Here is a 23601-nt window from a genome sequence, read left to right as displayed (position 1 = left end):
AAACATGTAGGAAGAATAACATACAAAAGGAACTACAGATGCTGTTTAATACGGAAAAGGACACGCACGGAGACAAGTCGATCGTTTCGCCAGACACTTGCACTCTGCCTGCCAAAGGCATTGTAGATCACCTGCATTGAGGGACCAGCCCTTTTAGATCCACACAGCTGATGGAGCCACTGCCTCACAGCGCTCATCATCACCGGCAGTCACTCGAAACGAGGATGACTGTCGTCTCCATAGGGTCGGACGCCTGTGCGTGACTTTGTTTAACGTGGGGAGACTGGTGCACAGACATAAAACCGCACGGTCCTTGACAGATCTGGGTCAGGATCCAGTGGAGTGGAGTCCAAGACGACCGGGGACCCTTTCCTGCTGCAGCCTTCATCCATCCACCTTCCCAGCCGTTGTGACGCTCCCACTAACGTCAGTCATCATCCCCCCTCCTCCTGTTCCACCGTTGAGGTCTTGGTTGGATCGCTCTTTGTCAGGGACCTCCCTCCCCCTCGACCTTACCGCCATGGGTGACTCTACCAGGAGCGTAGCCCCAGACGGCATCGCTCTCAGGACCTCACAAGCTTCTCCACCATGACTAGGTGACAATCCAAGGAGAAGCTCATAGCGCTAGAGACCCAGGTTCAATCCCGACCTGCGGTGCTGCCTGTGTGAAGTTTGCAAGTTCTTCCTATGACCGCGTAGGTTTCTGCCCACACCCCCCAAAACGTGCGGGTTTGTAGGTTAATTGGTTTCGGTAAATTTCCCCTCGTGCGTAGAACTAGTGTGAATGCAACTGAACCATCCTAGCTCATTGGAAGCCCTCGGACTATCTTTAATCGGAATTTTCCTTGTACTATCACGTTACTCCCTTTATCATGCATCTGGATGTAAATGGCTCGATTGTAATCATGTATTGTCTTTTCACTGACTGGACAGACAATAGACGATAGGTGCAGGAGTACGCCCTTCGGCCCTTCGAGCCAGCACTGCCATTCAATGTGATCATGGCTGATCATTATCAATCACGCAACAAAAGCTTTGCACTGTACCTCGGTACACGTGACAATAAACTAAACTGACGGTTGGTATGGACTGGTGTCAGGAGGAACTGCAGATGCGGATTTAAATTGAAGATAGACACAAAAAGCTGGAATAACTCAGCGGGACGGGCAGCATCTCTGGAGAGAAGGAATGGGTGACGTTTTGGGTCGAGACCCTTCTTCAGACTGGACTGGTGGGCTGAAGGGCCTGTTTCCACGCTGTGTCTCTACACTAAACACACAGACAGACGCACAGTTGCTTACCTGGATAATGTCTGGATCTGCAGGGTCAATGGCGACCGCAAGGTTAGAGGCCACATCCACGATCAGGTAGCTGTAATTGTCAGACAGAATCGGGACTGGAAGGATTTTCAAACCTGCAAGTTAAAAAGTGAAGGGATGGGGACACAGGGGCAGAAAGCTAAGGTTTATTATTGTCACGTATACAGAGGTACAGTGAACCACTTTATAGACAATAGGTGCAAGAGCAGGCCATTCGGCCCTTCGAGCCAGCACTGCCATTCAATGTGATCATGGCTGATCATTCTCAATCAGTGCCTTCTCCCCATACCCCCTGACTCCGCTATCTTTAAGAGCTCTATCTAGCTCTCTCTTGAAAACATCCAGAGAATTGGCTTCCACTGCCTTCTGAGGCAGAGAATTCCACAGATTCACAACTCTCTGACTAAAAAAGTTTTTCCTCATCTCCGTTCTCAATGGCCTGCCCCTTATTCTTAAACTGTGGCCCCCGATTCTGGACTCCCCCAACATTGGGAACATGTTCCCTGCCTCTAACGTGTCCAATCCCTTAATAATCTTATACGTTTCAATAAGATCCCCACTCATCCTAAATTCCAGTGTATACAAGCCCAAAATTGTAAATTGTTCCTATTGTGTAGGACAATGCTAGCCCGGCTAAATCGCTGGTCAGTGCAGACTCGGTCAGCCAAAGGGCCTGCTTCCATGCTATATCTCTGAAGTCAAAAGGACAGTGCTCCTGAACTGCAGCTAAAAGCAAGCTGGTTGCACAGGGGAAAGCTAGGCCTGATTATTGCCCTCACTCCCCACCTTCCTTGCACGAGCAGCAGCCAGCATGGAGCAGTGCTTATAGAAGGACTTGCACTGAATCAGCATCTTCTCCCCAGGTCCCAGGGCACTCTCTAATTAAGAACTTAAACAGTGTTTACAAAACACTGCACAGGCCCACGGGCTACAAGGAGACTCAGTTGGGAATTTCCTGCAGCTCTGCATTCAGAACTGCACTTAGGGGCGGCACAGTGTCATAGAAACATAGAAAATAGGTGCAGGAGTAGGCCATTCGGCCCTTCGAGCCTGCACCGCCATTCAATATGATCATGGCTGATCATCCAACTCAGTATCCTGTACCTGCCTTCTCTCCATACCCCCTGATCCCTTTAGCCCAAGGGCTACATCTAACTCCCTCTTAAATATAGCCAATGAACTGGCCTCAACTACCTTCTGTGGCAGAGAATTCCACAGATTCACCACTCTGTGTGAAAAAAAACTTTCTCATCTCGGTCCTAACAGACTTCCCCCTTATCCTTAAACTGTGATCCCTTGTTCTGGACTTCCCCAACATCGGGAACAATCTTCCTGCATCTAGCCTGTCCAACCCCTTAAGAATTTTGTAAGTTTCTATAAGATCCCCTCTCAATCTTCTAAATTCCAGCGAGTACAAGCCGAGTCTATCCGGTCTTTCTTCATATGAAAGTCCTGCCATCCCAGGAATCAATCTGGTGAACCTTCTCTGTACTCCCTCTATGGCAAGAATGTCTTTCCTCAGATTAGGAGACCAAAACTGTACGCAATACTAAAGGTCGTCCTTTTCCTCTGAAGCTGTGCCCTCTGGTTCTCACTCGAGCCCCTGTAGTTCCCAGCGTTCCCCAACTTGCCCGTGGACACCGCATGCTCCCTCTCCAGGGGGCACCCGGGCACACAGGTAATTCCGGAGAGGGGGAGGCAGTCTCTTGGCTGCCTGGGCCCATGACCCATGAATGGCCAGCTTGGTCAGGCACGTACCACACATTGATTTCCAATATTTGCATTTGCTTGTTGAATTCCACAACCAACTTGAATTGTTTCTGTTCGTGCCAACCCCGTGGGTCTTCCTGCTTGTCACAACACACCACAGGCTGTTCTCGGCAAGCAGAAATACCCATTCACAAACTGTCTTTTCTCACCGGCATTGAGTTACAAGGCTCGAGCTGGGGATGAGGCACCAATGTGTGGGAAAGAACTACAAATGCTGGTTTACACCGAAGATAGACACAAAATGCTAGAGTACCTCAGCAGGACAGGCAGCATCTCTGAAGAGAAGGAATGGTGACGTTTCGGGTTGAGACCTTTCTTCAGTCTGAAGAAGGGTCCCGACCCGAAACATCACCCATTCCTTCTATCCAGCAATGCCGAGTTACTCCAACATTTTGGGTCCATCTTTGATGAAGCACCAACTGTGGATATAAATTTGCATTGAAGAGTGATACTAACTTAATGTTTTAATGTTTTGTGTTTCATTCTTAATTGTTTACTGTATGTCGTGTTGTTACTTGCGAGCAAAGCTCCAAGGCAAATTCCTTGTATGTGTACATACTTGGCTAATAAAATGTATTCAATTCAATAACAGAGTAACAGAGTAAACTGGGGAGGGCAAAGAGATAGCAGCTCCCTATCACTTACATCGATTGGCAAGAAAATACCTAATTTAGACTTTAGAGATATAGCGTGGAAACAGACACGCGGGCGGTCACGGTAGTGCAGCGGTACAGTTACTGCCTTACAACGAATGCAATGCTGGAGACCCGGGTTCCATCCCGACTAGATGATGTCTGTACAGAGTTTGTACGTTCTCCCCGTGACCTGCGTGGATTTTCTCCGAGATCTTCGGTTTCCTCCCACACTCCAAAGACGGAGGGAGGGATCTTCCCGTCAATGTGTTAAAAGGACCGGACAAGCTAGATGCAGGAAAAATGTTCCCAATGTTGGGGGAATCCAGAACTAGGGGCCACACAGTCTAAGAATAAAGTGGAGGCCATTTAAAACTGAGGTGAGAAAAAAAAAAAAATTCACCCAGAGAGTTGTGAAATTGTGGAATTCCCTGCCACAGAAGGCAGTGGGGGCCAATTCACTGGATGAATTAAAAAAAAGAGTTAGATAGAGCTTGAGGGGCTAGTGGAATCAAAGGATATGGGGAGAAGGCAGGCACGGGTTATTGATTCACAAAATGCTGGAGTAACTCAGTAGGTCAGGCAACATCTCAGGAGAGAAGGAATGGGTGACGTCTCGACCCGAAACGTCGCCCATTCCTTCTCTCCTGAGATGCTGCCTGACCTGCTGAGTTACTCCAGCATTTTGTGAATAAATACCTTTGATTTGTACCAGCATCTGCAGTTATTTTCTTACACTACAGTTTATTGATTATGGATGATCGGCCATGATCACAATGAATGGCGGTGCTGGCTCGAAGGGCCAAAAGGTTTCCTCCTGCACCTATTTTCTATGTTTCTATGTTGTAGTGCCTGATCAAGCTGGCCATTCATGGGTCACAGCCCCAGGCAGCCAAGAGCTCTGTTCGAGCAGACTGCCTAATCCTCTCCGGGGTTACCCTGCGAGCCCGGGCGATCCCTGGAGAGGGAGCATGCGGTGTCCACGGGCAACTCAGGGACCGACCGCTGGGCACTACAGCGACTCCAGACGGCACCAGCCCTCAGAAGGAAAGGATGACCTTTAGAACGGAGATGAGTAGGAATTTCTTTAGCTAGAGGGTGGTGAATCTGTAGAGTTCATGAGCACAGACAGCCGTGGAGACCAAGTCCTTGGGTGTTTTTCTAAAAGCGGAGATTGAAAGACTTTTTAATTAGTTAAGGTTACTCAGAGAGGGCGGGAGAATGAGGTTGAGGGAAAAATAGATCAGCTGTAATCGAATGGCAGACTAGATTTGATAGGCCGAATGGCCGAATTCTGTTCGTATGTCTTATGAACTTACGAGTGCATTTTAGATTAAAATGTTAACATTTTGCCATGATATATACACACATACATATACATGTGTGTATATATTAATTTATTCACAAAATGCTGGAGTAACTCAGCAGGTCAGGCAGCATCTCGGGAGAGAAGGAATGGGTGACGTTTCGGGTCGAGACCCTTCTTCAGACCCACGGGGTTGGCACGAACAGAAAGTGTCTGAAGAAGGGTCTCGACCCGAAACCCTTCTTCAGTGTCTGAAGAAGGGTCTCGACCCGAAACGTCACCCATTCCTTCTCCCCCGAGATGCTGCCTGACCCGCTGAGTTACTCCAGCATTTTGTGAATAAATCGATTTGTACCAGCATCTGCAGTTATTTTCTTATACTACTGTGTATATGTTAATATCATGGCAAAAAGTTAACATATATTCTCAGACCGTCAATCCATATATATATATATATATATATGGATTGACGGTCTGAGAATAGCGTTGTAGCTGTCATTTAGTACATCTAGTAAACCCACTTTTGTAAAGCAAAACAAAAGAAACATTATCAGCGCTGGTCTAAACAACGGGCGTTGGTTTGCTCTGGAGCAGGGCGTAATCTTCAGATTCCAAAGACTTGATTCAGCGTTAGAAAAATTGTTTATACATCTATAATAAAAACAGAAAGTGCTGGAAATTCTTAACATCTGTGGAGAGAACAACAGATTACGTTTCAGGAACCTTGTAGCCAGAACTGGATCATTAACTGGATTTCTCGTTCCGCAGACATTGCTTAATCTGATGAGGAATACACACATTCTGGCCTTAACGTTTATAGTTTCAACATCTGTAATGTTTTTTTTTTTGCCTTTCCATTCCAATCAGAATCTGATGTTGACAGATTTAGAGCTTATTTCCTGCAATATACACAAAATGCCGGAGTAACTCAACTGGTCAGACAGTTTAATTTGGAGATACAGCGTGGAAACATGCCCTTCAGCCAACCGAGTGTGCACTGACCAGCAATCCCTGTGCATTAGCACTACCCTACACACTAGGGACAATTTACAATTTTTACGAAAACTTCTCTAACTTCAAGTGACTCTTGCTTTCCCTCTCAATCCCCCCCCCCCCCCCCATCCTAGTTCTCCGACCAGTCTGACTGCCCCAATTAAAATTTATCTCTGTATGCTTCATTGTCACCTTCTTCTACACCGATCAGTCAAAACATTATGATCTGATGAGCCAAAACATTATGACCACCTGCCTAATATGCTGTTGGTCCTCCGTGTGCAGCCCCATACTCAGCAGGGTGCGATGCACTGTGTATTGTGACACATTCCTCCCGTGACCACCATTAACATTTTCTGTGACTTGTGCCACAGTCGACCTTCTGTCGGTTCGGAGCAGACGGGATAGCCTTCGTTGCCCTCGGGCATCGATGAGCCTTGGGCGCCCATCACCCTGTCTGTCGCCGGTTTGTGGTTTGTCTCTCCTCGGACCACTGTCGGTAGGTACTCACCACTGCTGACCGGAGTTTCGGAGATGCTCTGACCCAGTCATCTGGCTATAACAATTTGGCCCTTGTCAAAGTCGCTCAGGACTTTACTCCTGCCCATTTCTCCTGCATCCAACACATCAACTTCAAGAACTGACTGTTCATTTGCTGCCTAATGTATCGCACCCCTTGACAGGTGCCATTGTAACAAGATAATCAATGTTATTCACTTCGCCTGTCAGTGGTCATAATGTTTTGGCTGATCAGTGTAGCTAACAAAGATCTATTCTACATGTTTCTTGAACTGCGTCCCCTTTGATGTCTCATTTTCACACCTTACTCTTCCTTATCTCTGCGGCTCCCTCTCCCCTGACTCCCAGTCTGAAGTGGGGTCTCGACCCGAAATGTCACCCACTCGTTCTATCCAGAAATGCTGCCTGTCCCGCTGAGTTACTCCAGCATTTTGTGACTATCACAAACCAGCATCTGCAGTTCCTTCCTACCGATGTCCAAGACACCTCACCGGGCTTTTGACTCTTTGATAACTTTTGGTTTATAGACAATAGACAATAGGTGCAGGAGGAGGCCATTCGGCCCTTCGAGCCAGCACCGCCATTCAATGTGATCATGGCTGATCATTCTCAATCAGTACCCCTTCCTGCCTTCTCCCCATACCCCCTGACTCCGCTATCCTTAAGAGCTCTATCTAGCTCTCTTGAATGCTCCCATTCCCTCATCTTTACGTTCAGTTTTAATAAGACCAAGTGGAACCGTTGGGCCCAAACCTCTCCTGCATTGGTGCAGCACCCTGTCCTCCCCCCTACCCAACCCCCCCCCCCCTCCACTCTCCCTTCTCCCCCCTTCCATCCTCCCCTCCTTTTAAACTTAAAAATGTGAATAACTTTAAAAATATAACACCAATTTCAATAAAACTACTTGCATTATCACTAAAGTGACAATGGTGAGTAAGGTGGGCCTAAAATTGTCGTGCTATCGTGTACCGTTTTGGCTGAAGTTCAGTCACAAACAAGATTACAAACGAGAGTTTTAGTATATAGATTCTCTCAGTTTCCCCTCCTACTTATTTCCCGCAATCTCACCTTCCAACAATCAGACTGCAAATGTCCAATCAACCCAAAGGCAACGTTTTAAAGAAATGCATCAAAGGAAAGCCTGGATAAAGTGGATGTGGAGAGGATGCTTCCACTAGTGGGAGAGTCTAGGACTGGAAGTCATAGCCTCAGAATTAAAGAACGTTCCTTTAAGAAGGAGATGAGGAGGAATTTCTTTAGTCAGAGGGTGGTTAATCTGTGGAATTCATTGCCACAGAAGGCGGTGGAGGCCAAGTCAGTGGATATTTTTAAGGCAAAGATATATAAAAAATTGTCACCCATTCCTTCTCTCCACAGATGCTGCCTGACATGCTGAGTTACTCCAGCATTTTGTGATACCTGCGATTTGTACCAGCATCTGCAGTTATTTTCCTACATAGATAGATTCTTGATTAGTACAAGTCTCAGCGGTAATTGGGAGAAGGCAGGTTGAATGGGGTTGCGAAGGAGAGATGCATCAGCCACGATTGAATGGCCTAATCCTGCTGCTATCACTTCTGAAGTGGTGTGGAGAGGTGTGGCAAGACCAGAGTTAGTTGACACTTACCATCAATGATCATCGGACACACAATGGAGTGGCCAGTGGGATAAAGCTCTCGCGTCCTCTTCAACAGCTTTTTGTGAAATATGTAGCCGAGTCTGGTCTTCGCGTACAGCGAGTATCTGCAAAAGAGCATCGAACGTTAGCATAAAGAAAGGGAGGGGGAGGTTGTTTGAGGGGGGGGGGGGGGGGGGGGAACTCACTGGGTGGGGGAAAGAGGGGGTCATGTTAAAGGATTATCTTTACACATCTTGCCAGTGGGACAGTAGACTAGCATCGCTTTCGGCTCTCCTACCTACCGATTTAACTTCCAGATTAACTGGAGTCCTGCGCCAGCACTCCCAAGTGCCAAGATGAGGGTGAAGCAGGATGCCTGGTGCCCACCTGCTGGGGTAACTCAGCGGGCCAAGCAGCATCCCTGGAGAGAAGGAATGGGTCGAGACAGACAGAGAGAGTCAAGGGAGAGGGAGTCTCGATATGTGGAGGCGGTAAGGTCAAAGCAGACGATGATCAAGGAAATGTGTAGGAAGGTACTGCCACTGCCATTGTTGAGAATGATCAGCCGTGATCACATTGAATGGCGGTGCTGGCTCGAAGGGCCGAATGGCCTACTCCTCCACCTATTGTCTATATGCTGGTTACACTGAAGATGGACACAAAATGGCAATAGGTGCAGGAGGAGGCCATTCGGCCCTTCGAGCCAGCACCACCATTCATTGTGATCATAGCTGATCATCCACAATCAGTAACCCGTGCCTGCCTTCTCCCCATACCCCTTGATATCACTGGCTCCTAGAGCTCTATCTAACTCTTTTAAATTCATCCAGTGAATTATTGGTCTTATTGTTGAACTGCGGGTAATTTTTCATTTCACTGCACATTTATGTGTATGTGACAAATAATTTGACTATTGAATCGGCCTCCACTGCCTTCTGTGGCAGAGAATTCCACAAATTCACAACTCTCTGGGTGACAATAGGTGCAGGAGGAGGCCATTCAGCCCTTCAAGCCAGCACCGCCATTCAATGCGATCATGGCTGATCACTCTCAATCAGTACCCCGTTCCTGCCTTCTCCCCATACCCCCTCACTCCGCTATCCTTAAGAGCTCTATCCAGCTCTCTCTTGAAAGCATCCAACGAACTGGCCTCCACTGCCTTCTGAGGCAGAGAATTCCACACCTTCACCACTCTCTGACTGAAAAAGTTCTTCCTCATCTCCATTCTAAATGGCCTACCCCTTATTCTTAAACTGTGGCCCCTTGTTCTGGACTCCCCCAACATTGGGAACATGTTTCCTGCCTCTAATGTGTCCAATCCCCTAATTATCTTATATGTTTCAATAAGATCCCCCCTCATCCTTCTAAATTCCAGTGTATACAAGCCTAATTGCTCCAGCCTTTCAACATACGACAGTCCCACCATTCCGGGAATTAACCTAGTGAACCTACGCTGCACGCCCTCAATAGCAAGAAGTTTTTTTCTCACCTCAGTTTTAAATGGCCTCCCCTTTATTCTTAGACTGTGGCCCCTGGTTGTGGACTCCCCCAACATTGGGAACATTTTTCCTGCATCTAGCATGTCCAGTCCTTTCATAATTTTATACGACTCTATAAAACATTCCTCATATGTTGCAAAACATACTTGGCTAATAATGATTGTGAAGAACCCCTCTCATTCTTCCTCACATGAACGAGATTAATCCCCCCCATCCCAGGGACTAATCTGGTGAACCTACGCTGCACCCTCAATAGCAAGGACGTCCTTCCTCAAAGTAGGAGACCAAAACTGCACACAATACTTCAGATGTGGTCTCACCAGGGCCTTATACAACTGCAGAATTACCTCTTTACTCCTATACTCAAATCCTCTCGTCATGAAGGCCAACATGCCATTATCACAGGGATGGGACCAGTCTTAGCAAAGTTAAATTATTGACATTTTGGGCATGGCGTCTTCTGACTTCTCCACGCCTCAGAAACAATGCACAACTCCCTACGTATTGTCAACACAACACACATCAACTCCATGCCAAGGACTCGTCATCTCACATCTGCGTGCGGCCCAGGCCAGGAAATACCAACAGGGGTCAACTATAGAGTATCCGGAGAACACCGGCGTGGTCATTGGGAGAACATACAAACTCCACACAGACAGCTCCAGAGGTTAGGACCGAACCTGGTTTCTGGCGTTATGAGCCAGCAGTTCTACCGGCTGTCTACCATAAAAGGTATTCCTTTCACATAAATCTGATGATTTTTGTGGTCTCCTTACTGAGACCAGTTCTGAATTCCAGACTTAATTAAATGAGTTTCAATTCACCACTGTTGTGGTCGGAATCTAACTAGAGAGTCACAGCATGGAAAAGCCCTTTAGCCTAACTTGCCCACACTGGCCAACATGTCCCACATGCCCGTGTTTGGCCCTTACCTCTCCAAACCTGCCCTATCCATGTACCAATCTAATTGTTTCTTAAACAATAGACAATAGGTGCAGGAGTAGGCCATTCAGCCCTTCGAGCCAGCACCGCCATTCAATGCGATCATGGCTGATCACTCTCAATCAGTACCCCGTTCCTGCCTTCTCCCCATACCCCCTCACTCCGCTATCCTTAAGAGCTCTATCCAGCTCTCTCTTGAAAGCATCCAAACGTTGGGATAGTCCCCGCCACCACTACCTCCTCTGGCAGCTCATTCTATACACCCACCACCCTTTATGAGAAAAAGTTACCCCTCAGATTCCCATTAAATCTTTTCCCCTTCACTTTAAACCTATGTCCTCTGGTCCTCGATTCACCTACCCCAGGCAAGAGACTCTGTGCATCTAAGAGACACACTGTGCATTGTATCTTGGGATTTTTCATCCAAACCTCCATATTAATGACCATGTAACACAACCATACTCCAATTACGTGCAGTCCATGCCAACACACGTCCTTGTTCTCAACACATATTGTGACAGGAACCTTGTAGAGAATGTCCGAGTGAAAATGACAACCTTGCACTTGTGTAACATAACTACCACTTTACCAGACCGCACTATCAACCACAAAACCTTGAAAGACAACCAGATTCAGGAACAACGCGGCACGGTGGCGCAGCGCTAGAGTTGCTGCCTTGCAGCGAATGCAGCGCCGGAGACCCAGGTTCGATCCCGACTACAGGCGCTGTCCGGACAGAGTTTGTACGTTCTCCCCATGACCTGCGTGGGTTTTCTCCGAGATGTTCGGTTTCCTCCCACACTCCACCTATATCCTTCCTTTGTCCCACCCCCGACATCAGTCTGAAGAAGGGTCTCGACCCGAAACGTCACCCATTCCTTCTCTCCCGAGATGCTGCCTGACCTGCTGAGTTACTCCAGCATTTTGTGAATAAATAGGTATGTAGGTTAATTGGCTTGGTAAATGTAAAAATATTGTCCCCAGTGGGTGTAGGATAGTGTTAGTGTGCAGGGATCGCTGGTCGGCGCGGACTCGGTGGGTCAAAGGGCCTGTTTTCGCACTGTATCAATAAACTAAACTAAAACTAACAGCTTCCCCTCTGATTACTGAACAACCCCCCCCCCCCCCATACAAGCTTGGTTGCAGTCCGGATCTTCCAACCTACCTCATTGCAGACATTGGACTTTTCCCTCTAACTGCCAGGCTAAGTTGTAACACAAAAATCTGCACTCTGGTATTTTTCTCTTCGCTACTACCTGTTGTATAAATGATTATTCCTGTGCAATCTGACTTAATTGGAGAGCACGCAAATAAAAGCCTTACACTATCTTGGTACATGTGACACCAATAAACAAAACCTTAATTAAGTATACCACAAATAGTATAATTGAAGTGTCCAGAGATTTGAACAAACTCAAAATTTAAATTTGATGTCAGACAGGGGTTGCTGCCTTACAGCGCCACAGGCCCGGGTTCAATCCTGACTGATATGGAGTTTGTACATTCTCCTGTCTCCCCAAACCACAGCGTATAGGATAGCGCTAGCATAAAGCGATCGCTGGTCAGCACAGACTTGGTGGACCGAAGGGCCCGTTTCCTTGCTGTATCTCTAAAGTATAAAATCACGAGAGGAAAAGATCGGGTAGATCTTTTCCACAGAGTCGCTTGCCCAGAGTGGGTGAATCAAGGGCCAGAGGAAATAGGTTTAAGGTGAAGGGGAAAAGATTTAGTAGGAATTCGAGGGGTAACTTTTTCCACACAGAGGGTGGTGGGTGTATGGAACAGGCTGCCAGAGGAGGTAGTTGAGGCTGGGACTATCCCAACATTTGAGTCTGAAGAAGGGTCTCGACCCAAAACGTCACCAGTTCCTTCTCTCCCGAGATGCTGCCTGACCCGCTGAGTTACTCCAGCATTTTGTGCCTACCTTTGATTTAAACCAGCATCTGCAGTTCTTTCCTACCCAACGTTTAAGAAACAGTTAGACAGGTACATGGATAGGACAGGTTTGGAGGGATATGGAACAAACAGGCAGGAGGGACTAGTGTAGCTGGGATATTGTTGGTCGGTGTGGGTAAGTTGGGCCGAAGGGCCTGTTTCCACTCTGTATCACTCTAGTAAAGTCTGAAGACAGCGGCACATGGGTGATGGGTGAAGAGGACAGGTGGACAGCAGGGTCATGAACATCTGGTGGGCCTGGTGGGTATGGCAACCTGCCGGAAAGGAAGTGGGCAAATGGGACTGGTGTGGACGAGCATCCTTGTCAGCATGGACAAGTTGGGCCGAAGAGCCAAGGATCTACTGGAAACATCCTCTCCACATCCACAGGGTCACCAAAACCACCTTCAACATCTTCAAAAATACATGACTAGTACTGGGCATTGATACTACAACACCTACCCTGCACAATCCAACAAATTTAACCGTTTGGTTTCAGCATGTAGCCAGTCCAAATGGAACAAACAGGCAGGAGGGACTAGTGTAGCTAGGATATTGTTGGTCGGTGTGGGTAAGATGGGCCGAAGGGCCTGTTTCCACTCTGTATCACTCTAAGACTCTAGTAAAGTCTGAAGACAGTGGCACAAGGGTGATGGGTGAAGAGGACATGTGGACATTTATTTCAAGAGGGCTAGAATACAAAAACAGGGATGTAATGCCGAGGCTCTATAAGACACTGGACAGGCTGCATTCGGAGTATTGAGAGTATTTATTTTTAGTATGGCTGTATGGTAAATCGAATTTCACCGTACCTTCATTGGTACATGTGACAATAAACTGCCCTTGAAACCTTGAATTATGGGCACCACATCTGAGGAGGGATGTGCTGGCCCTGGAGAGGGTCCAGAGGAGGTTTACAAGAATGAACCCAGGAATGAGCGGGTTAACCTACGATGAGTGTCTGTCGGCACTGGACCTGTACTCGCTGGAATTTAGAAGAATTAGGGGGGGGACCTCATTGAAACGTACCGAATAGTAATAGGTTTGGATAGAGTGGATGTGGAGAGGATGTTTCCATTAGTGGGCGAGTCTAGGAGGTCATAGCCTCAGAATTGAGGAAAGTGATGAGAAGGAATTTATTTAGTCAGAGGGTGGTGAATCTATGGAATTCTTTGCCACAGAAGCCTGTGGAGATCAGGTCAATGGAACTTTTTAAAAGTAGAGATAGATTCCTCATTAGTACGGGTGTCAAGGGTTATGGGGAGAAAACAGGAGAATGGGGTTAGGAGGGACAGATAGATCAGCCATGGTTGAATGGCAGAGTAGACTTGATGGGCCGAATGGCTAAAATTCTGCTATCACTTATAACCTCCCTCTTCCTAGTTCTCCAACCAGTCTGACTGTCCCCCTGATTACACTGTTTGTTTTGTTGTCACCTTCTCCTAGCTAACAATAATCTATTCCGCAATTTCCTTGAGCCTCATTTTCATGTCCTACCCTTCCTTATCTGTCTCCCACTCCCGACTCTCAGTCTAAAGAAGGGTCTCGAACAGAAACGTCACCCATCCCTTCTATCCAGATGCTGCCTGACCCGTTGAGTTACTCCAGCATCTTGTCTATCTTCAGTGTAAACCAGCATCTGCAGTTCCTTCCTACACATTTAGTTAGTTAAGTTTATTGTCACGTGCAGAGATGTACAGTGAAAAGCTTTTGTTGCGTGCAACCAGTCAGTCAGTGTTGGTCTGTGGCTAATTGGCCTCTGCAAATTGCCTCTAGTGCAGGGAGTAGATGAGAACGTGAGATAACATAAAACTAGTGTGAACAGGCAAACCGATGGTCGGTGTGGACCGGATGAACCAAAGGGCCTATTTCCAAGCTGCATCTTTCAACCTTTCCTGAGAAAGCAGGCCCAACCTGCTTACAAGCCAACACCTATATCCCAGAAATCAGCCCAGTGAATTGCCTGCCATACCCTTTCTTAAATAAAGGAGACCAAAACAGCACAGTGCGCCAGGTTTGGTCACACCCAAGCCATGTACAGCTGGAGTAAAACTCTCTTACTTCTGTACGTCACCTTATTTGCATCAAATGCCATTTGCTTCTCTAATTACTTGCTGCACTGCTTGTTAAACTTGTATTTCAAGTGCAAGATCCCTTTGTTCCACTGCTTTCTGCTTATCTATAATTAAGAACAGAGAATGTTCTGAACACCCAGCTTTCAGGCAGGTTCTACTGAAAAACAAACAGAAATAATAACTGTGTTTGGTGACCCTTCACCACAGAAAACGCACACCCCCAGATTCAGGGACAGTTTCATCTCAGCTGTTTTCAGACAACTGAACCATCCTATCACCAACTAGAGAGCAGTCCTGACCTAACATCTACCTCATTGAAGACCCTTGGACTATCTTTAATTGGACTTTGCCTTGCACTAAAAGTGATTCCCTTATCATGTGTCCATACACTGTAAATGGCTCGATTGTAATCATGTATTGTCTTTCTGCTGACTGGTTATCACGCAACAAAAGCTTTTCACTGTACCTCGGCACACGTGACAATAAACTAACCGAAACAATGGTCTTAGATCGAGGAAGTTCAGCATGTCCCCAATAACTCTCACCGACTTCTACAGATGCACCATAGAAAGCATTTTATCAGGATGCACCAGAGCACAGTTTGGGAACAGCTTCATCCTAGGCCACAAGCAATTGCATCGAGTTGTGGACGCAGCCCAGACCATCACACAAACCAACTTCCCATCCATCGACTCCATCTACAACACACTGCCTCAGCAATGCCAGCAGCATAATCAAGGGCCAGTCTCACCCCAGTCACTCCCTCTTCTCCCCACTCCCACCAGGCAAGAAAGAGGTGTAGAAGTTTGAAAATGCAACCTCCAGATTCAGGGACAGTTTCTTCCCAAGACAGACACCAAAAAGCTGAAGTAACTCGGCAGGACAGGCAGCATCTCTGGAGAGAGGAATGGGTGACATTTTGGGTCGAGACCCTTCTTCAGACTCGACCCGATACGTCACCCATTCCTTCTCTCCAGAGACACTGCCTATCTCCCCCCCTCCGAGTTACTCCACCTTTATGTCCATCTTTGGTTCAAACCAGCATCTGCAGTTCCTTCCTACAATTTCTTTCCAGCCGTTTTCAGGCAAATTAACCATCCTATCACCAACTAGAGAGCAGTCCTGACCCAACATTTACCTAATTGAAAACCCTTGGATTATCTTTAATCGGACTTTACCTTGCACTAAACATTATTCCCATTATCCCGTCTCTATCTGTACGCTGCGGACAGCTCAATTGTAATCATGTATAGTCTTTTACTGACTGGATAGCATGCAACAAAAAAGCTTTTCACTGTATCTTGCTTGGTACATGCAACAATAAACCAAACTAAAGAATGGTCATAGACTATAAACATTAACAGTTCTCTCTCCACAGATGCTAACTGACCTGCTGAGTTCTTCCACCATTTTCTGTTACATTTACCTCATGTGTGCCAAAATATAGTGGAAAACTTTACTTTGCGGGCTATCCAGACAAGTCTATCGGTAGTGCAAAAGAAGAAAAAGAATGCAGAATATACTGTTACAGCTGCAGAGAAAGTGCAGATAGAAAATGTGCAATGAGGTTGAATGGAAGATCTGGAATCCACCCCTACCATATGTCATCCATTCCTTCTCTCCTGAGATGCTGCCTGACTCGCTGAGTTGCTCCAGCATTTTGCGATACCTACCTTATGAGAGATCAGTTTAAGACTCTAATAACAGTGGGAAAACTGTTGTTTTTGAATCTCCAAAAACCTTAAGTTTATGTAAACTTCTGCTCGACAGGAGGGCGAATAAGAGAGAATGATCATGGTGTAGGAACTACTAGTTTACACCGAAGATAGACACAAAATGTTGGAGTAACCCAGCGGGATGGCAGCTTCTCTGGAGAGAAGGAATGGGTGACGTTTCAGGTCAAGACCCTTCTTCAGACTGAGAGTGGGGAGGGGAGAGGGAGACAGAGATAAGGCATCCCTCCACAACCTCCTGGTTAACATGTCCCTTCCCACCCACACCAGCCCCCTCTCCAGTCACCCATTCCTTCTCTCCAGAGGTGCTGCCTGTCCCGCTGAGTTACTCCAGCATTTTGTGTCTAACCAGGGAGTGAGTGGTGCTTACTACATTGGTTACTTTCTCGAGGCAGTGTGAAGTAGTGATCAATAGATTGATTAGTAAGGGTGCCAATGGTTACAGGGAGAAGGCAGGAGAATGGGGTTGAGAGGGAAAATGGATCAGACACAAATGCGAATGATCAGCAATGATCACGATGAATGACAGTGCTGGTTCGAAGGGCCAAAGAGCTTACTCCTGCACCTATTGTCTATTGAATGGCAGAGTAGATTTGATCGCTGAATGGTTTAACTCGGCTCCAACGAGTCTCATGTTCGGGGGGGGGGGGGGGGGGGGAGAATGAGGGATAAGGTTATTAAATTACCTTGTAAATAATTAAATACTGTTCGCTGCAGTACACACAAGTTACAACAGCCATCTGTAACTGGCCTATTTATCCCTTCTCTCTATGAACCATTCTCTATCCATGCTCATTATATCCCCCCCCCCCCCCCCCCCCCCAACACTATGCTCGCTTAATGGAAGCTTATTGTGTGCAACTTGACCACCTAGCTCGTAGTGCCAGAAAAAATACACCGATCAGCCAAAACATTATGACCCGATGAGCCAAAACATTATGACCACCTGCCCAATATGCTGTTGGTCCTCCGTGTGCAGCCCCATACGCAGCAGGGTGCGATGCACTGTGTATTGCGACACATTCCTCCCGTGACCACCATTAAAATTTTCTGTGACTTGTGCCACAGTCGACCTTCTGTCGGTTTGGACCAGACGGGATAGCCTTCGTTGCCCTCGCGCATCGATGAACCTTGGGCGCCCAACACCCTGCCTGTCGCCGGTTTGTGGTTTGTCCCTCCTCGGACCACTGTCGGTCGGTACTCACCACTGCTGACCGGGAGCACCCCACAAGCCTTGCCGTTTCAGAGATGCTCTGACCCTGTCGTCTGGCCATAACAATTTGGCCCTTGTCAAAGTCGCTCAGGTCTTTACTCCTGCCCATTTCTCTTGCATCCAACACATCAACTTCAAGAACTGACTGTTCACTTGCTGCCTAATATATCCCACCCCTTGACAGGAGCCATTGTAACAAGATAATCAATGTTAAATGGTCATAATATTTTGGATGATCAGTGTACTTCATTAGCTTTGGAACATCCAGCAAAGAAAAGGCATTGTGCAACTGTATTTCTTTAGTTTCACTGCAATCCAGCTCAATTATTCTTTTGCGTTGGTTCCAAGCATTGCACAACCCAAATGAGATTTGGAGGCGTTGGCCACAGAGATATGCATTGCATGGAGCAGCCAAGTGTTCGCCGTGGCCAAGTTGGAAACACTACTTGCGAGATCAGATGCTCCAAATTCTTGTGCACAAAACTAGTTCTGCTGATTGCTGAGGAAGAGCTGCACTGGTGGGGGGGTGCCATCTTCAGAAGTGAATCTAAATCGGACACGTTAGAGGCAGGAAACATGTTAGCGGCACAGTAGCGCAGCGGTAGAGTTGCTGCTTTACAGCGAATGCAGCGCCGGAGACTCAGGTTCGATCCTGACTACGGGTGCTGCACTGTAAGGAGTTTGTACGTTCTCCCCGTGACCTGCGTGGGTTTTCTCCGAGATCTTCGGTTTCCTCCCACACTCCAAAGACGTACAGGTTTGTAGGTTAATTGGCTGGGTAAATGTAAAAATTGTCCCTAGTGGGTGTAGGATAGTGTTAATGTACGGGGATCGCTGGGCGGCACGGACTTGGTGGGCCGAAAAGGCTTGTTTCCGGCTGTATATATATGATATGATATGTTCCCGATGTTGGGGGAGTCCCGAACCAGGGGCCACAGTTTAAGAATAAGGGGTAGGCCATTTAGAACAGAGATGAGGAAAAACTTTTCCACTCAGAGTTGTGAAACTGTGGAATTCTCTGCCTCAGAAGGCAAAGGAAGCCAATTATCTGGATCTTTTCAAGAGAGAGTTCGATAGAGCTCTTAATGAAAGCGGAATCAGGGAATATGGGGAGAAGGCAGGGACTGGGTACTGATTGTGAATGATCAGCCATGACCACTGTGAATGGCGCTGCTGGCTCGAGGGGCCGAATAGCCTACTCCTGCACCTATTGTCTATTGAGATTCTCGACACACAGGAGACTGCAGATAGAGTCATAGGCAGAGAGTCTTACAGCTGTGAAACAGGCCCTTTCAAGTCCAACATGCCCACACCGGCCAACATGTCCCAGCTACACTAGTCCCACTTCCCTGCATTTGCCCCATATCCTTCTCAACCAATCCTATCCTGTCCAATGCTGGAATCTTGAGAAAAACAGGAGGAACTTAGACTGCAGCAAGAAAATCTTCAGGCTGCATTTTCAGCACATTGGCCTTCATCAGTCAGAGTATTGAGCATAGAAATTGAGAGGTAATGTTAGAGTTATAGAACTCAATGGTGAGGCCACATTTAGAGCAGTGTGTTCAGTTTTGGTCACCATGTTATAGGAAAGTTTTTATCCAGCTGAAAAGGGTGCAGAGAAGATTTACCTGGATGCTGTCATGACTCGGGGGACTGAGCTAAAGGGGGAGGTTGAGCAGGCTAGGACTTTATTTCTTGGACCTAGGAGAATGAGGGATGATCTTTATAGAGGTGTGCAAAATCATGAGGAATAGATTGGGTAAACACAGTCTTTTGCTAAAGCAGGGACATTGAGGACATAGATTGAAGGTAAGAATAGGTTTAATTTACCTAAAAATTTAATTTAATTTTTTTTTAAACAAAGGGTGGTGGGTGCAGCCAGAGGTAATTATCATATCATATCATATATATACAGCCGGAAACAGCCGCCCAGTGATCCCCGTACATTAACACTATCCTACACCCACTAGGGACAATTTTTACATTTACCCAGCCAATTAACCTACATACCTGTACGTCTTTGGAGTGTGGGAGGAAACCGAAGATCTCGGAGAAAACCCACGAAGGTCACGGGGAGAACGTACAAACTCCGTACAGTGCAGCACCCGTAGTCAGGATCGAACCTGAGTCTCCGGCGCTGCATTCGCTGTAAAGCAGCAACTCTACCGCTGCGCCACCGTGCCGCCGTACAATTGAGGCAGGTACAATCGCAAAATTAGACAGATACATTGATATCCAAGGAACTGATGCACTACAATGTTTGAACTGTATTCTGCACTCTGTATCTTCCCTTTTGCTCTTGCTATTGTACTTGCGGTTGAACTGATTGTATCCGTGTAGGAACTGCAGATGCTGGTTTATTCTGCAACTTGCTGCAGCCTCTACACTTAGAGATACGCAGCCCACAAATAAAAGTGTTCCCGGGGACGTGACAGGCTCTAAACCAATACAACTGCTTCTGCAACTTGCTGCAGTCTGTACACCAGACACGCAGCGCACAAAAAAAGTGCCCTCGAGGACGTGACAGGCTCTAAACCAATGCAACCTCTTCTGCAATTTGCTGTAATCTCAGCACTAAAGACTGGCAGAGAAAAAGAAAGTGCTCCCGAAAACGTGTAAGGCTCTAACGAAACGCAACCTCTTCTGCAACTTGCTGCAGTCTCTACACTAGATGCCCACAAGCCCATAAACAGAGGGCTACGGAGCGGACATGAAAGGCGCCAAAGAAACGCAAACTCTTCTGCAACCTCTGCATTAGATGCCCACGACCTAAAAAGAGAGGGCTGTGGAGGACGTGAAAGGCGCCAACGAAACGCAACTTCTTCTGCAACTTGCTGCAGCCTCTGTATTAGATGCCCACGACCTAGAAAGAGGGGGCTGCGGAGGACGTGAAAGGCGCTAAGGGAATGCAACTTCTGCTGCAACTTGCTGCCTGCCCATTAGATGCCCACGGCTCATAATCAGTAGGGTGTGCGGAGGACGTGAAAGGCGCTAAGGGAATGCAACTTCTTCTGCAACTTGCTGCAGCCTCTGCAATTAGATGCCCACGGCTCACAATCAGAGGGCTGCAGAGGACGTGAAAGGCGCTAACGAAACGCAACTTTTTCTTCTGCAACTTGCTTGCAAGCCACTGCATTAGATGCCCACGACCCAGAAAGAGAGGGCTGCGGAGGACGTGAAAGGTGCTAAGGGAATGCAAACCACCGTCCTCCGGGACGCGCTTCTTCTATGCACCGGCGCAGCTCGCGACCCCCGGGGATCCCGGGGCGGCCGGACGGACGCATGCGCGGTTCGCCCTCTCCCATCTCTCCCCTCTCCCCCCCCCTCCTCGACACTTACGCGATCCTGAAGAGCGGCTTCTCGGTGCGAGCCATGAAGAGGCTGCGAGCGGCGGGCCAGCGGCGGAGCCCCCAGCGCGGGCAACCTAAGACCAGCAAGGTGAGCGCGCCAAGAGCCAACGCTGCCAGGCCGCAACCGACAGCCAGGCCTAGCATTACAACGACGCCCGCCGCTCCTTGTATGGCAGGGGGGGGCGGGGGACATGGCCATGACAGACAAGGGCGTCCACGAATCACATGCCTCATCCCGCCCTCCTTGTATGGTGATAGGCGGGGACAAATGATCATGACTGACATCGCTGCCAGCGTATCAGCAGCGGGAACCGCCTACGTCCCGCCCCCCTGCACCTCCCTGTATGGTGGTAAGCGGGGACGTGGTCATGACTGACACCGCTGCCAGCGTATCACTAACGGGAACCGCGCACGTCCCGCCCCCTGCAGCTCCTTGTATGACAATGGGCGGGAGGACATGTCCATGACTGACGCGGGCGTCCGCGAATCACACGCCTCGTCCCGCCCTCCTTGTCGCTCCTTTTAAGGCAGTGGGCGGGATATGGTGCCGATTGACGTGCGCGTCCGCGTATCACAAGCGAGGATCGCGTACGTTCCGCCCTCCCCGCCGCTCCTTGTATTATAGTGGGCGGGACATGGTCATGACCAAAGATACTAGAGGTGCCAGATAAACCATTCGACCCTACAATACAATACAATACAATACATCTTTATTGTCATTGTACAGGGGTACAACGAGATTGGGAATGCGCCTCCCATACGATGCAATAAATTAATTAGCTAATCAGTATTAATTTAAACAACCCAATGAAACAAATTAGAAATAGTTTTAAAACAGAATAAAGTGCAAGTAGGTCTGTGCCGGTTCACTGTGCGATGTGACCATCCGGCTCAGCAGGACCGGTTCATGACAGCTATGGCCCTGGGGATGAAGCTGTTCCTGAGTCTGGAGGTGAGGGCGTAGAAGGCCTTGTATCGTCTGCCCGATGGTAGAAGTTCGAACAGACTGTTGCAGGGGTGTGAGGAGTCTTTGTGGATGCTGGTGGCTTTTCTGAGGCATCGTGTGTTTGTAGATGCCCTCCAAGGCTGGTAGCTGTGTTCCGATGGTCCTCTGAGCTCTATGGACTACCCGCTGAAGAGCTTTCCTCTCTGCCTCCGTGCAGCTGAGATACCACACAGGGATGCCATGTGTTAGGATGCTCTCTATGTAGAAGGTCGTCAGCAGCTGTTGGGGTAGACCAGACTTTTTCAGTTTTCTCAGGTAGAACAATCATTGCTGCGCCTTCTTGGCCAGCGCAGCAGTGTTAATGGACCATGTTAGGTCCTCTGAAATGTGTGCCCAGAAACTTGAAGCTGGACACTCTCTCCACACTGATCCCATTGATAAGGATCGGAGCCTATTCCCTGTTGTGTGATCTACGGAAGTTGATGATCAGCTCCTTGGTCTTGGAGGTATTTAGGGACAGGTTGTTATCAGAGCACCAGTCCGCCAGATTCTGCACCTCCGCTCTGTAGTTTGTTTCATCACCGTTGGTGATCAGCCCGATCACCGTTGTGTTGTCTGCAAACTTGACAATGGTGTTGGTGACAAACACAGTCGTGTGTGAAGAGGGAGTAGAGCATGGGGCTCAGAACACAGCCCTGTGGTGTGCTGGTACTCCGGGTGATAGTGGAGGACTTGTGCGGGCCCATTCTCACTGGGCCCGTAAGCAGGTCATGGGTTGAGTTCAGCGCCATTTTAGTAAGTAGATTCTGTGATGTTAGACTGAGCAGTGTTCACAACTCTGCGTTTTTCAACAATTATTTTTGTTCAACTTCTTGGATAAGTTGACATTTGACATTTATAACTATTTCTTGAAGAGTTCCAGCTTCGTGATCTTTAAACTTTGGATGTTACTGATTTTTGCACTAGAGATCCACTCTGTATCAGGCCAATTGATCATATTGTTCTGATCTGTTAAATTGATCATATTGTTCTGAACTTGTATATGAACTGTTCTTTGCTTTCTCTGTTAATTTTAATTTCACCTCCACGAGCTGTTTATTTTTGTTTTATTTTTAAAAGTAATGGAAGCAGAGATTAGGCATTTGCAAACAATAGAACTCTACTGTATCCACAATATAATTGAAAAGACATTTAACTTTATACTTGGAGCCAAGTAAATTTGAATTGGTGAATTGATTAGTTAAAAACCCTTGACTTAGATGAAGAGATTTAAAGTAACATTAGCAAATTCCTTCTCTCCTGCGATGCTGCCTGACCTGCTGAGTAAGGGGATCTTATTGAAACATATAAGATTATTAAGGGATTTGACATGCTAGAGGCAGGAAACATGTTCCCGATGTTGTGGGAGTCCAGAAGCAGGGGCCACAGTTCAAGAATAAGGGGTGGGCCATTTAGATCGGAGATGAGGAAGAACTACTTCACCCAGAGAGTTGTGAATCTGTGGAATTCTCTGCCTTAGAAGGCTGTGGAGGCCAATTCTCTGGATGCTTTCAAGAGAGAGATAGATAGAGCCCTTAAAGATAGTGGAGTCAAGGGATATGGGGAGAAGGCAGGAACGGGGTACTGATTGTGGATGATCAGCCATGATCACAGTGAATGGCGGTGCTGGCTCGTAGTCCATTGTTGGCTGTGGAAGAGGTGATAACAAAGGGATATGGACAGTGAAACTAGCAGGACTACTAGGGTAGGGG

General features: G+C 47.5%; 1 protein-coding gene across 4 annotated transcripts in view; it reads right to left on the bottom strand.

Annotated features, from left to right (window-relative positions):
• The window catches only part of pnkd (PNKD metallo-beta-lactamase domain containing), a 39902-nt gene extending 18836 nt beyond the window's left edge, over nucleotides 1-21066 (bottom strand). Inside the window, exons 1-3 of one of the 4 annotated variants that reach the window (XM_078403258.1) lie at nucleotides 20894-21066; nucleotides 8167-8282; nucleotides 1302-1414 (exon numbers count right to left, since the gene is read on the bottom strand). In XM_078403258.1, coding sequence (XP_078259384.1) covers nucleotides 1302-1414; nucleotides 8167-8282; nucleotides 20894-21048 — 384 coding nt within the window. In that variant the 5' untranslated portion in view covers nucleotides 21049-21066. Of the gene's footprint in view, nucleotides 1-1301; nucleotides 1415-8166; nucleotides 8283-15998; nucleotides 16034-17287; nucleotides 17465-20655; nucleotides 20706-20893 lie in introns of those variants that run through there. The other 3 variants (XM_078403259.1, XM_078403257.1, XM_078403260.1) reach the window with 3 other exon arrangements.
• Nucleotides 21067-23601: the final 2535 nt, after the last annotated feature.

This window comes from Rhinoraja longicauda, chromosome 8 (assembly GCF_053455715.1).
Source record: "Rhinoraja longicauda isolate Sanriku21f chromosome 8, sRhiLon1.1, whole genome shotgun sequence".
Taxonomy (NCBI): domain Eukaryota; kingdom Metazoa; phylum Chordata; class Chondrichthyes; order Rajiformes; family Arhynchobatidae; genus Rhinoraja; species Rhinoraja longicauda.
This window is presented reverse-complemented; position numbering and strand designations above follow the sequence as displayed.